This window comes from Petaurus breviceps, unplaced genomic scaffold, assembly GCF_028583685.1.
Source record: "Petaurus breviceps papuanus isolate PSGF00001 unplaced genomic scaffold, PetGlider_PUasm1.0 90804, whole genome shotgun sequence".
Taxonomy (NCBI): Eukaryota; Metazoa; Chordata; class Mammalia; order Diprotodontia; family Petauridae; genus Petaurus; species Petaurus breviceps.
In genome coordinates, this window is record NW_027187348.1 from 4,678,651 (window position 1) to 4,692,525 (window position 13,875).

The 13,875-nt window shown below is 43.3% G+C and overlaps 1 protein-coding gene across 3 annotated transcripts in view; it reads left to right on the forward strand.

Moving 5' to 3' along the window:
- Positions 1-13,875, forward strand: part of UBASH3B (ubiquitin associated and SH3 domain containing B) — a 172,353-nt gene that overhangs the window by 111,267 nt on the left and 47,211 nt on the right. For 2 of the 3 annotated variants that reach the window (XM_069070075.1, XM_069070077.1), the window contains 2 exons: positions 11,149-11,202; positions 12,028-12,214. In XM_069070075.1, coding sequence (XP_068926176.1) covers positions 11,149-11,202; positions 12,028-12,214 — 241 coding nt within the window. Of the gene's footprint in view, positions 1-11,148; positions 11,207-12,027; positions 12,215-13,875 lie in introns of all 3 variants that reach the window. The other variant, XM_069070076.1, reaches the window with a different exon arrangement.

The window sequence follows — 13,875 nt, forward strand, 5'->3', positions numbered from 1 at the left end:
ACACACACACACACACACACACACACACACACACACACACACACACACCCCTGTAACATGAAGGATATAAGTGCCTAGGAGAGGTCTAAGTAGAGGGGGTGTGTGTGCATGTGTGTATATATGTATATATAGAATACACACACACATTTCACTTGTGTACAGCAGATCACTGAGAGCTCACTATCCTTAGCCCCACCCCTTGAGAATCTCTTCAGAAAATCCTCACTAAATCAGGTCTGAGGTTTGTGACCAGATTTAGCCACTTGAGCACGTCCTGGCCAAAGTTACTTTTCCCCACACAAGACTGTGAGTCACAGCTTCTTACTTAGATAGTCCCAGGTTTAAGCTGTTCCAGTAGGACTCTGAAACTATTCATGTTGTAGTATTTTTAACCAAGTTGAATGCCTGGGGAAAGGAGGGGGTAGAGACACTAGAAGGATGAATTAGTCTCTCATTCTACAAAACCCTAAATGACTCCTCACTTCCTCTGTTTCACCCAGATCCATCATGCTCACACTTTTCCGTTTTTGCATGGGTGATTCAGCCCACCTGGCACTATCTCCTCAGCACTGGTAGATTACACTTACATCCTGATCATTTGGACAAGTTAGTTAACAAGCATTTATTAAGTGTTTACTACATAGCACCTGCTATGTTCCAGGCAGTGACCCAAGAGCTTTGGAGATATCTCATTTGATCCCCACAACCCTGCAAGGTAGGTGTTGTTATTATGCACTTTTTACAGGTGAGGAAACTGAAGCAAACAGGTCAGAGTGGTTTGCCCAGGGTCACACAGCTAATAGGTGTCTGAGGCCAGGCCTGACTTCCAGGCCCAAAGCTCTATCCACTGTGCCACCCAGCTGCCTCGGAAGAGATGTCTTCAGACTCTAAGGGCAGGCCTCTCTTCCTGCTCTCTCAACTGTACTGTGCCCTGTTGGATGAAATGTCTTTTTTTTTTGCTTTTTGGAGGGCAGTTGGGGTTAAGTGATTTGCCCAAGGTCACACAGCTTTTTGTGTTGTGTCTGAGGCCGGATTTTAACTCAGGTCCTGCTGACTTCAGGGCCGGTGCTCTATTAACTGTGCCACCTAGCTGCCCTGAGAAATGTCTCGACACACATTTTGCAGCTCTGTACTAAACTTCCTCACAAGCCATGAATACACAAGCAGCAGAACACAAGGAGGCCAGGGCCAAGTCTTGGATTCTAGCTCCCCGCAATACTCCTCTTGTCTTTTTCCCCAAGTCAGCCAGACTTTCCTTGAAATTACCCTTTGCTGATCTCAGTAAGTATTGGAACAAGCTCTGCTTCTGTTGTGTTTGTGGTAGGAGCTGGTTCCCCTGCTCCTATTTCTGTTTTCTGGAGAAGGAAAGAGAACTGGTTCTTTAAATATTACCCTGAGCCTGGTTGGCTAACCTCTTCTCTGATCATGTTCTCTCCACCAGGAAAAGTCAGAAACCTGCCTTTCATCCTGAGGTATCCAGTAGAGAAAAATCATAGAGAAGTCTGTAAGGTTAAAGACTGGGACAGAAGATCTGAGTCCGAGCCCAGTTTGCTTCCTGATGTACTCTGAGGAGACAAATCACTTACTCCCTGAGCTTCTGGTTCTAGATAAAATGATGCCTTCCTTTTAACTTTTCAAAGCATTTTTTTTACATCTAAAATGTTCTTTTATCCCCCACCAAACACCTGGGGATTAGGTTAGGTGGCAGTTATCCCATTTTATAGATGTGACAGTGGAGGAACAGAAAGGTTCCATGACTAGAGCTGTGGCAGAGTAAAGACCTAGTTCCCCAGACTCTGATCCCTGCACCTGCACTCTTTGTAGTAGCATGGAGAAAACAAACATTTGCCCCTCTCTATCTCTTAGGAAAGCTGTGAGATCACTAAGGCAAGGGTATAGGCCTCATTCTTCCCCCCAAATGTGCCTTATATAAGATGGACTCACCCTGTAATCAATGTTCTTTCTCCCTGTATACCTACATGCCTTTCTTTCAAAGAGAGCTGAGATAGAAAGGCTGAATCTTATGTCACCACCCATGGCCTAATTGCTGCTTTAGTGATTACAAACTATGGCTTCCCTGCTGTGGAGGCCAGGACTTGGGGTCCCTTTTCAGAAAGGGAAGAACAAGACATCCCCTCTCCTGACTGCTGGGTCTTGCCACATAAAACACCAGGGGACTCGAAAAGCCTTTTCCTACTAACTACCCCCCAAGGAGAACTGCCTAATCGACTTTTTATGAGTCAGAAAATAGTCGTGTTGATTGGGGTAGGAGAGGGCTTGTGGAGGAATGGGGGGGGGGAGAATGAGCAGGATGGGGAGCATAAGAAGGAAGGAGGCTTGGGCTTCTTCAGGCTATAGTAAGAATGCTGTCTTCAGCCTACCTAGCAGGCCCCCTCCCCCAGTTTTCTGCCTTTTGCCCTGAGAGCCGAGAACCATCTCCCTACAAATGGGTGGCAGCAGCTACTCAAGGAAACTTTGCTATAGCATCAGTAGGAAAATGTTCATCTCCTCAAGGACTGGCCACTGCCCATGAAAGTCCTGGGGCCATTAACCACCATCAGCTCAGCTGCAAGACTGATCCTGAAGTTGGATCTTTAGAATCAATACATCTTTCTCTCTTACAGCCATTTCCTCTGGAGGAAATGGGATGGGGCCATTATGTTTAATGTTTATTGACAAGCCCATCATTTGAATTGACATTGCCCATTCTGCTCCTCTCCCCTTCATTGAAAAGGCAGTCTTTGGATAAAGATCAAGGGGTTAAACTATGTTGCCCAAGCTCTTACTCTATTCCAGTGGTCCACAAAGACAAGACTTCTTTATTTGGCAGTAATGGAATGAATTATTTCTAATCCCACCTCAGATGTGTACTAGCTGTGTAATACTGGGCAATTTATTTAACCAACCACCCTGAGACTCCTTGTAAAATGGAGATAATAATAACCTCTACTTCAGGATGGCCATGATGATCCTGTGAAATCATGTATGTCACAGTAGGCCTCAGTTTCCTCATCAGTAAAATGAAGGTGTTGGGTGGGATAGTATATGAGACTCTTCCCAACCTAGATAGATCTCTTATCTTGTGATCCTGTGTAAAGACTTCTGCAAAACCTTGAAGTGCTATATAAATGTAAGCTATTATTGTTATTTCGTTGTTGTTCAGGTGTTTCAGTCGTGTCTAACTTATAAGTGGTTTTCTTGGCAAAGATACAGAAGTGGTTTTGCCATTTTCTTCTCCAACTCATTTTACAGATGAGGAAACTGAGGCAAACAGGGTTAAGTGACTTGCCCAGGATCACACAGCTAGTAAGTGTCTGAGGCCAAATTTGAACTCAGGATGATGTGTCTTCCTGACGCTTTATCCACTGTGGCACCTAGCTGCTCCTTTATCCCCTATAATTCGTTTGCTTATACTACCCATAGGCTCCCTGCCATCTCCAAAACAGTTTTTCCTTTGGCCTCAGTCATGGCCAAAGATAGAATTGAGCAAGGAAGGGATGGGACCAGGCAAGGAATATGGACAATTATCCATCTATTCTAAAGCTAATGAGAATATAGTTATCCCTTCCACATCGCAACTTTCCCCATTGCGGTTTTGATATATCACGGGTTGGCATAAGAGATTGGAATATTGGGGGAATTTGTAGAAGCCAGTAGACAACACAAAAAAGTTTAGAAACTCAGAAATTCATAAAATGTTTGTATAGTATTTTACACTATCAACATATTTTCCCTCAAATTTTATTTTAGACTCAAATGCCAGGAAACAAATAGAGAATAAAAAAAGAAACAAAAACATATCACAAACTTAAATATAAGGTTAGAAAGAAATAAAAGTATGTCATGTGCATAGCAGAACACGAGAGGATTCAAAATATGTAACAATAAACTTTCATTTCAAGAAAACCTGTATGACAAATAATAGTCGTTTTGTTGAGAATTGTCCATCTTTGCTTCCTTCTGAGTTTTCTTTTGTTCTCTGCTGTGCACTTCATATTTTATTTTTTAATGCTATAATAATTCAGGCCTCTTCTCTGGTACCAAGGGAAGGCCAAAATATTTTACATGCATTTTCCAGATTGCAGGGGCTCCATGCCCCTAATTCCCTTCATGTAGAAGGGTAACTGTAAAACCACATGTGACTGGAATGCCTGGGAAATGATGATTCTGCTTAAGTGAATTTTCTGATTGAGTATTTAGTATTGTAATGCAATAATCTTCATCCTCCTTTGGGGGAAATAATTTTATTTTTACCAATTATTGGTTCCTTCCCCTCAGATTATCTTCCATCTACTTTGTCTGCATCTTGTATATATGTATTTAGTCATTTACATATATTCTCCTCCATTAGAATGTGAGCTTGCAGACAGGAGTGATATTTTTACCTTTCTTTATATCTCCAAGGTTTAGCATAGTAACTGGTGCATAGAAGGCAGTTAACAGTTTCATTCTGAATGATTGGTTGATTGATATACTTAAGGTATTTTGCTATTGTAAAACTGTGTGTTAAAAGTGGAACTGAACGTAGGTCCTGACTCTTGAGACCAGCTCTCTACTCCACTACCTACTACTTCACACCACTTCTAAAGGTCTGTCTCCATGTACAAGTCATTTAATCTCTCAGTGCTTGCCCCTGGGCAACTCCCCAAGATTAAAGAGTTTGCCCAAGGGCCCCCTTTTGCATTGGCAGAAGTTCCTCACCAGGGCCTCCATATACTGATAGAGGTTTGGTGAGAAAAGGAGATCCCCCAATTGTAGTGCTAGGATTCTAGAAGGCTGTTCATTCCACTGGTGAACCATAGTAAGTCATAACAAGACCTGGGAAAGTGGACAGTGCTGGTAACCTGGGCCAGGAAAGGCTTGAATAGTCATTGACCTCAAAGGATGTCAGTCATCCCTAGATTAAAGGTTCAAATGAGTGAGAGCTAGAGGGATGCATTACACAGGAAATGAGAATGTAGCATGCATCCCAAAAGAAGGAATTGTAACCCATTGTTATAAAGTACTTCTTAGGCCTCAAACAACTTTCCTTACAGCTATCCAGTGAGATGTAGTTATTGGGAGTATCATTATACTCATTGTGCAAATAAGGAAACTGGGATTCAGAGCATTTAAGTGAATTTTCCAGAGTTATTTAGTAAGTTGTAGAGGATAGACAGAAACCCAAGTCCCATGTCATCAAACCCAGGGCTCTTTCCCCTATATAGTATCCTGGAATCTACTTTGAGACATCCAAGGAGTCTGGGATAATGCAAACAGGCTCCAGGGAAAGGGCAAGTCCACATGACTTCTTTTAAGAGTAGGTCTAGATGCCAGGTGGATTTCAGAAAAACCTGGAGAGACTTACATGAACTGATGCTTTGTGAAGTGAGCAGAACCAGAACATTGTACACTGTAACAGCACCATTTTGCAATGATCAACTATGATAGACTTATGATAACTCTTCTCAGCAATACTATCCGAGATGATTCCAAAAGACTCATGATGGAAAATGCTGTGCACATCAGAGAAAGAACTGACAGAGTCTGAATGCAAATTGAAGCATGCTGTTTTCACTTTTTTGTTTTTGTGGGTTTTTTTCCCTTTTGTTTCTTCTTTCACAATGTGACTAATGTGGAAGTGTATTTAACATGATTGCACATGTATAACCTGTATCAGATTGCTTGCTGTCTTGGGAAGGGGGGGAAAAAGAGAGGGAAGGAGAAAAATTTGGAACTCAATCTTTCAAAAACTGAATGTTGAAAATTGTCTTTACATGTAATTGGAAAAAATAAAATATTAATTTTAAAAAAGAACAGGCCTAGATGCAAGGTGACAATGACAGGCAAAGAAAGAGCTTCACTAAGCTGTAGAACTAGCCCAATCTACAAATTGCTAGTAATTATACAATAGGCAATTAGAATAGGGCAGAAGGAAATGGGTCTGGGTTGACTATGGTTTTTCTAGATCAGGAAGCCATAGGAACTTTCAAGAGAAGGATGGAGAAGGCTCAAAGAAGGTCTGTGAGGGAAATATCCTTTTCATCCAACAGGACAAGGATTGGGTCAGGAGTTGAGAAGACCAGTATAGTATATGATGAACCTCCAAGACAACCTAGATTCAGAGAGATTGACTCAAAGGGGTCATGCTCAGAGATAAGAATGGGAAGCAGGTTCTAGGAGGCCTTGAGAATCCTACAAGAACTAGAAGTTGTGCTTCAAGATTGTCTTTGTGTAGCAGCCTCCAAAAAGGACCAAGGAGGAGGAAAGGTCCTGGCATCGAATGGAAGTAAGAGAGCAAACCAAGCCAGTCCTTAAAGATAGAACCAGAAATGTGTACTTTTGAAGTCATTCATTTCTATCCTTGTGGAGGGTGGGGGGGGGGGGGGGGGGGGGGGAGAGAAGAAATTTGTTAGTTTTTCCCTTAGTACAAGTTCCTTTAGAAAAGTCCCAATCTTGTCTTCATTAAACCAGGAAAAGGGATTTTTTCCCCACCTTGACCTAGATCATTATAAAATGGCCTCAGGGAAAGCAGACCAATTGAGGGACCCAAGGAGTTGGTGAAACAGATGAAGGGCAGGAACTCAGGGACACAAAACCAGCTGTGGATGTCAGGATTGTCCATTGGCTTTATGTTATCTCTGTTTCTTCCTGCTCCTCTTCCTCTAATCCCTTTCCTGAGATTTGGAAATAACCTTTTTTTCCTATTGTGCCAAAGATTAATTTCACTGCAACCTAAGTATTGAGAAGGATGAAGGCCGCATCAGATATATTTTATCCACCTATCCCTGAATTACAGTGCTTAAGTTCTGCTGATTTTAAGCAGGAGGTCCCATTCAGTAACAAAACCAGGGTAGTTCAGATACTCAAGAGCTGTTTGGCTTAAGAAGATGCTCCCCCTTAGATCCAAATATTCTTCCAGAGTATATCTTGGTCTTACTCCTGAGTCATTCCCTTGGAAGCAGAATTATAAAGTTCTCAGTCTGGTGTTTAGGGTTCTCCACACACTCCCACTGCCCTTGGAGCTGAGCTCATTGGCTGGGTGGGCCATCAAGGGTGGAGTGCACCATAGCAACAGCTTGAAGAGGATGGAGAGGGGGAGAGATTTGTTCTGCTGCTGTCCGTGATCCGCCTGTTCTGTGGGCCCAGTTCTGGGAATGAGCCCAATAGAGCATCTTTAGCTTGCCGCTTCAGTGGATAAAGGGGTAGCGGAGACACTACCTCTCTCTTGTCTAACTTGAGTTCCTTGTGCTTTAGCCAAAGCCTGTTTCTTCTTGTTCTGTCTTTACTAGAGGCCCAGATGGTCACTACCCCTCTGTGTGAGAGCCCTCCGAGACTCCAGGCTGAATAAACCTAATTCCTTTCATCTTTCTTCTTAGGGCTTATCTCTCACCCTTTAATCATCTTTATGAGACTTTTCTTTGAACCTTTTCTAAATTCTCTCCTTTTGAATTATAGAGACCAGAACTTAATAGCTCCTTCATTCCCAGAGTACAGCCTAGGTACCATTAGGAAGAGGAAATTAAATTGCATTTAGATTCATTCTAGTAAAGTCAAGAGGGGAAAAAAACCCGCAAAATTGGTTGCTTTACATAAATAGTACAATTCTGCAGGCTGCAAATGAACTCTTTTCTTCCCTATTGTTCTTGAAACAATAGTACATTCCGTAACCAAGAGGGTACTAACCTTTGAAAAGACTGATTTGCTGGGATTAGGACAAAGGGAGACTTGCAAAGCTTCCGAAAGCTCTGCTTTTGCTAAGGGGAGCTTGCCAGGACTGGCTGGTCCCTAGGGGACTCTGCTGATGGTTTACGTGCACCTCTGGAGCGCTCCCTTTCATGTGGCATGGACCCTGTTGTAGGAAGCTCAGCTTCTGTCCTCAGGACAGCACAGTCGAGTTTGCTTCTATATGACTGCATTTCACAACAGGCTTGTCTGTTATAAATACTGATTCAGGCTTGGCTTTGCAGATTTGCTTGGCCAGGTTGACTGTGAGACCAGCTCTCTACTCCACTGCTTACTGTACCACCTCTGAAAGTCAGTCTCCTTGGACAAGTCCTTTAATCTCTCAGTGCTTGCTTCCTGGGCAAAATTTCATGCCAAGAGAGACAGAGCCCAGGACAGGGACTGTTAACTTCTCTACCTCAAGCTACTAGCTACATGACTATGGAGAAGAGGGTTATCCTGGCTAGGCCTTAGTTTTCCCATTTGTGAAATGGGGCTTTGGGCTTAGATGATCTGTAGAGTCACTCCAACTCTTAACAATCGCTCAAACTACTGAACATCAGTGAGCCTTACTGTTCCTTAGAAACTTCAGAGGGAGGAAGGGGAGTTAGATTCAGCTGCTGATGCTTTGGGGAATGACATCATTTCTACCTGGTGCTTTCCTGTTTTTCTCCCCCTATTTACTCCAGAATGCTCTCCTAAAGGATGGCAACCCCAGAGCTAAAGTTTGATGTGTCCCCCTCTGTATTTCTCCTTAGTTCTTTTTCCTTTACTTACAACAAGGTGAGAGATCTTCCTGAAGCAGCCTCGGTGTCAGGAGGCCAGAGAATTTGTAATCTTGACTTCTTTGCTTATTAGAATTGAGACAGGTCACCTCACCTTTCTAAGCCTCTGTGTCCTGCTCTGTGAAATGGGAACTATAATACTTGTACTTCCTACTTCACAGGGCAGTTGTGAGTATAACTTTCATTCTTACAGTGCCTTAAGGTTTACTCAGGATCAGACAAGATGTTTATAACATTTATAGGCAGCTAGATGGCACCAGGTGGCACAGTAGCCTGACCTGGGTCAAGAATCCAGCCTCAGAAACTTAGTGGTGTGACCTTAGGCATGTCAAAAAGTTAGCACAGTGCTGGCACATATAAAGTGATAATGTAAATATTAACTATTATTATAAAACACTTAAATTTTTTTTTGCCTTTTTTTGGAGGGGGGAAGGCAGGACAGTTGGGGTAAAGTGACTTTTTAACCAAAAAGTGCTCTATAAAGGAGAGTTGTCTTTTCTTTCAGGGGACCTGTGGTTTTATTGTTTAGGACACTTCTTCCACTGAAGTAGTTCACGGCCCTTTTATATCCTGTGAATTCTCCCTGTCTGTGTTTTGCCTCTGTGCTGGAATACCTCTTCTTGTTACTCCTGTACCCAGGGGGTCTCACATCGTCAATCAACAATGAGTCAACAAACAGTTATCTAGGGCCTCCTTCCTGCTAGGCACTGTGGTACACGGAGCAAGGTGACAGAGGCCTTGCCCTCAAGGAGCTTACCATCAAAATGGAGATTCTTTCCGCACAGTTTGCAACCCATCCACTCCTGCCCATTCTATACCAATCCTTTCCATGACTTCCCTTAAGTTCAGCACATGAGATCCACCCAGTATACTGGGGGCATATATGTATTCCATTAAATTATGTAACACAACTGGTTTAGCCACAACCAGGTCCTAATTAGAGCAGTCTGTTCCTAGTTGATGTGCATTTCCTTTGTTCCCACTTTTCGGTTACGATAAAGAGTTTTGGCATAAATGTTTTTGATGTATATTGGATCTTTATTCCCCTAATCTTTGACCTCCTTGAGATATATGCCTAGCAGTGAAATCTCTGAGCCAAACATTATGGAGTTACTTTTACTACTGATTCATTCCTCCCCCAGCCACACTGCTCTAGGGATTCCCTGCCTTTCTCCACCATGCCCCAGGAAGGCCATTTCTGTGATAATCTCCTCATCCTGGTGAGACATCACCAGCCTCAGCATTGTATCTCATCTTTATCTTCTGTCTGATTGGAGCCATGAACTCCAAAACCTCCATTCAAGGAGACTCAGCTCAGAACATCCCGGCTTTGCTCCTTTGAGATATCTCTGACTTCTCTCTCTGCTGTCCTGGGTACCTTCACACATACACACACACACACACACACACACACACACACACACACTTTGCTTTTCAGTTCCCTTTTCTGTGTTGTCTTCCTTTATTAGATTGTAAGCTCCTTGAGGGCAAATACTGCCTTACTCTTTTCTTTTTTGTATTCCCAGCCGTGAGCCCAGTGCCTAGTGATGGGGGACGGGATCCCAATAGGTCCAGCAGATATTCTGATCTCATCCAAGACCAGAAAACCTGCGATGTCGTCTGGAAAGAATTCAAGGTCTCGGGCTTAATTGGAGTGAGAGTTGTAGAAGTTTATTGTTACGCTTCCATGAGAAGCGGGCAAGAGTCCTTTAGGGGACCTGCGAGTGAGAGGGGTACATGCTTTTACTTTTAAAGGGTAGGGCTGCCATTGTCAGGGCTAACCGGAGGGAAGGGACCTCAATGCATAGATAGTTTAGATAAGATTTGGGCCAGGCCGGAGGAGACATGAGGGATTAAGTAAAAACAAAGGAGTCCCAAGATGTTGCCTAGGCCTGGTGCAGATAGGGGGAAGGGGCAGAGTCGGAGGTTGGGAAAGGAATTTTACAGATAACAATTTTACAATACAAATTGCAGTTACAATTTCACAGACTGGTTTCACAAATTGACCTAGACCCCAGGTACCCCATCACCTAGCATGTAACAGATAATTAATAAACATCAGTTGAATGACTGACTGATTCACCACCAATAGGGAGGACACAGACTATGAGTTGTTCCTACAGAAGGGAGGATGAAACAAAGATATACTTTTGTGAGATGACTGGAGACTCTGGGTGCATCTGATGCTGGTGGTTGTGTGCCTCGGACTTGGCCTGAGCCTTAGAGGTGCCATGGTCTCCTGGGCTTAGCTAACTGGCCTCTAGGGCCATGGGAATGTGAGAAGAGAGAGTAAATGAATGAGTAAGGAAGTACATGCGGCAAAATACCCTTCTCTGCTTCTCCCGACACAAGTGAGACATGAGAGCCTTTAGGGGAGCAATAATAAAACTGTAATTTAAAAACTGCCTGCAAAAAGAATGCACAGTCTGTCAGCTCGCTTGCTAAATTGATGCTAATTCTATGTAAATTAACTGCCAGCCCTAACTCTTTCACAGGCCTTGATGTGGCCCTTGGGGAAGAACCTGCTGGAAATCTCTCCCTATCAGTTAATAGGGGACCACAGACTCCTCCCTTGCACTCAGCTCTTGGTGCTATGGGGGAAAAAAAGCCTGTGTGAAGCTAAAAATACTAACAATGGAAATTTGATTTTTCTTTCTAGACAAAAAGCCTTGGCATCCACAGGAGGAAGGAGTGTTCAGGCAGCATGTGACTGGTTGGTATGAAATAAATAAATAGAGAAAATAGCATACAATTAGCCCAGCTCATGGGCTTGAATATGCATTAGCTTTAGACTAGAGCCCTGCTGGTGGGGAGTTGATAGGAGCAAGGCTGTGTAGCAAGTCTATTTTTTTTTTAGTAAAACTACCATTACTAAAATATGTATTCATTTCCGACTGGGGCAAAATCAAGGTATCATCCCAGGACTTGAGACCCTGCAAAAACATGGGACCTCTTCCCCGGGGTCAGATGAATAAATTTGTGAAGCATATTCATGCCAAGGAGAGCAAGTCAGATAAGCATTTCCATTCTTGCTCTCTGGGGATGGTGGGTGGTAGGGGTGGGGTTGTAGTCTAGTACATTTAACCTTCAAATACACATACCTTCCAGCATAGTTTCTAGCTCCCCTTAACTTCTGGATGTAGTCACAACTACAGAAATCTAAGGGGAGAGAAGGATTGGGCCAGAATTGTCCTGGTAGCTTGGAAAGGGGGTGGGGACAAGCCAGGCAAGGTCTCCTGCGGCTATAATATAAAGGAAGGGGAGGATGTAATATGATACACAGGAGGAGAGAAGTTGTTTAGGCATGTGTTGGGTGTGAAAAGAATGTTCCAACTTGCTTCTGCTGAGATAGACTAGAGGGGGTAGCAGGAGTGGGTGGTGCGGGTGGCAGCAAAGGGAAGGAAAAAAATGAGAAAGAAACCTTTCCCTGGTGGGATGATGCCCAGACCAGTGACTAGTGGGCAAGTTTATGTCTCATTAAGTGCCCCTGGCCTTATTCTCAACTGTTCTCTGTCTTTCCTCCTTTCTTCCATTACAGGTTGTTCTCCCATGTTGGTGACCCCTTCCTGGATGACCCCCTGCCCCGAGAGTACGTGTTGTACCTACGGCCCACTGGCCCCTTAGCTCAGAAACTCTCTGACTTTTGGCAGCAATCCAAGCAGATCTGTGGGAAGAATAAAGCACATAACATCTTCCCCCACATCACCCTCTGCCAGTTCTTCATGGTGAGCTAGCTTTACCCTGTCCACCTTTTGTCCTGTCCCAAGGAAGTGCCACGGCCCTCTCCTAGGGTTGCTTGTCTCCTCGACCCCAGAAAGCTCTAGAGTAGTGGGGGAACTGCAGACATGAATCCCCCAGGAGCTTGTTGGAATGAGTCGGAGATGCCTAGGTTATGCCTGTCTGGGCATCCAAGCTGACTGAGGAAGAAGGTGTGTTATTCTTTCAGATCTGCTAGGGTTCTAGGAGTACTGGTACCAACCTACCCAAGGTTACTGCTTATCTGTCATTGTAACATGCTCAAAGATGAGCCTTTATCATAGGTGGTTTTGAATTGTTTCCATAGTAGTGAAGATTGATTTGTTCTCATTCCACTTATTTATCCCCAACCTTCCCATAAGCAAGAATGGACACTTTGGAGATATCAGGGGATTTATGGTTATAGCCTGGGACTAAGCAAACTGACCTTGGTGAACCCCGACCCTCTGATCCTTTCCTCAAAGATCTGTAGACGGAGAGATGCTGCCAGTTGTTTCAATGTTTTAACAATCCCAGTGGTCAAAAAGTTCTTTATGAGGTCTTACAGATGTTAGTCCTCTTATTTTTAAGATGAAGCAGGAAAAAAAAAATCACTCTACCTTAGATCAGGTAACCTTTGTTGTTTTCTTCAGGATTGGCATTTTGTTGTTATTGTTGTTGTTTGGGCAATAGCATCTTTTTTTCTCATTTTCTATTCCCATTTACCCTTAGGATTAAGATATTCACCATTTCCTATTAGTCATCCCAGGGCTTACAAAACACTTTTTTCAAAGGTACTCAGAGCTTTCCAGATAAACTGTCATTTCCTAACACTCAATGAGGCCAGTTCCCTAGGCCTTATTCTTTTTAAAAGACAAATGGATAGGAAGAACATCAACTTTTTTAACTACAAAGGAAGTTTGGCTAATACAGCTTTTCATCCATCATTTATCTACATAAGGCTTAATGAGCACTTTAGGCTAACAGAATTCATTAGTTAGTGACCCTGGGCTCATGGTTTTAAAGCTGGAAGGGACTTTATAGACCATTTAGAAGTGGTTATAAAGATAGTGTCCAAGGTGGTATTTGAACCCAGACCCTATGGCTCCCAAACCCCATCTCTTTCCTCTGTACTGTACTGCCTTTCATGTCTGTGATAATGAGCCCCTTTTAACTAGCTGGCCCAGTCCTCCCACAGCTCATACAGAGTCTATCCCTGGGTCACACATATACCCTTATGCTTGGTAGGACCCATCAGAGATTATGTTATACCAGTTTAGCCTTTGAGAACCCAGCCAACATCCACATCACAATGGTATACCCTTTAATGGAGGGGATAATAAAAAAATTTTAATAATTCAGAACCATGAATACATTTTTTAAAATCATGTTTATTTGACTTTGGAATTCAATGTGTGTGTATGTGTGTGTGTGTCCCTCTTCTCTCTCTTTCTTTTCCCTTCTTTCTCTTCCCCTTCCCCTTCTCCCCATCTTTTTCCTTTCCCCTTTTCTCCCTTCTTCCCCCTCCACTTTCTCCCTTTCCTTCTCCTTTCTTCCTCTCTCTCTCTCTCTCTCTCTCTCTCTGTCTTTCTCCTTCTCCCCTTCTCTCCCTGTTTCCTTCTCTCCCTTATTCATTCTCTCTTTCTCCCTC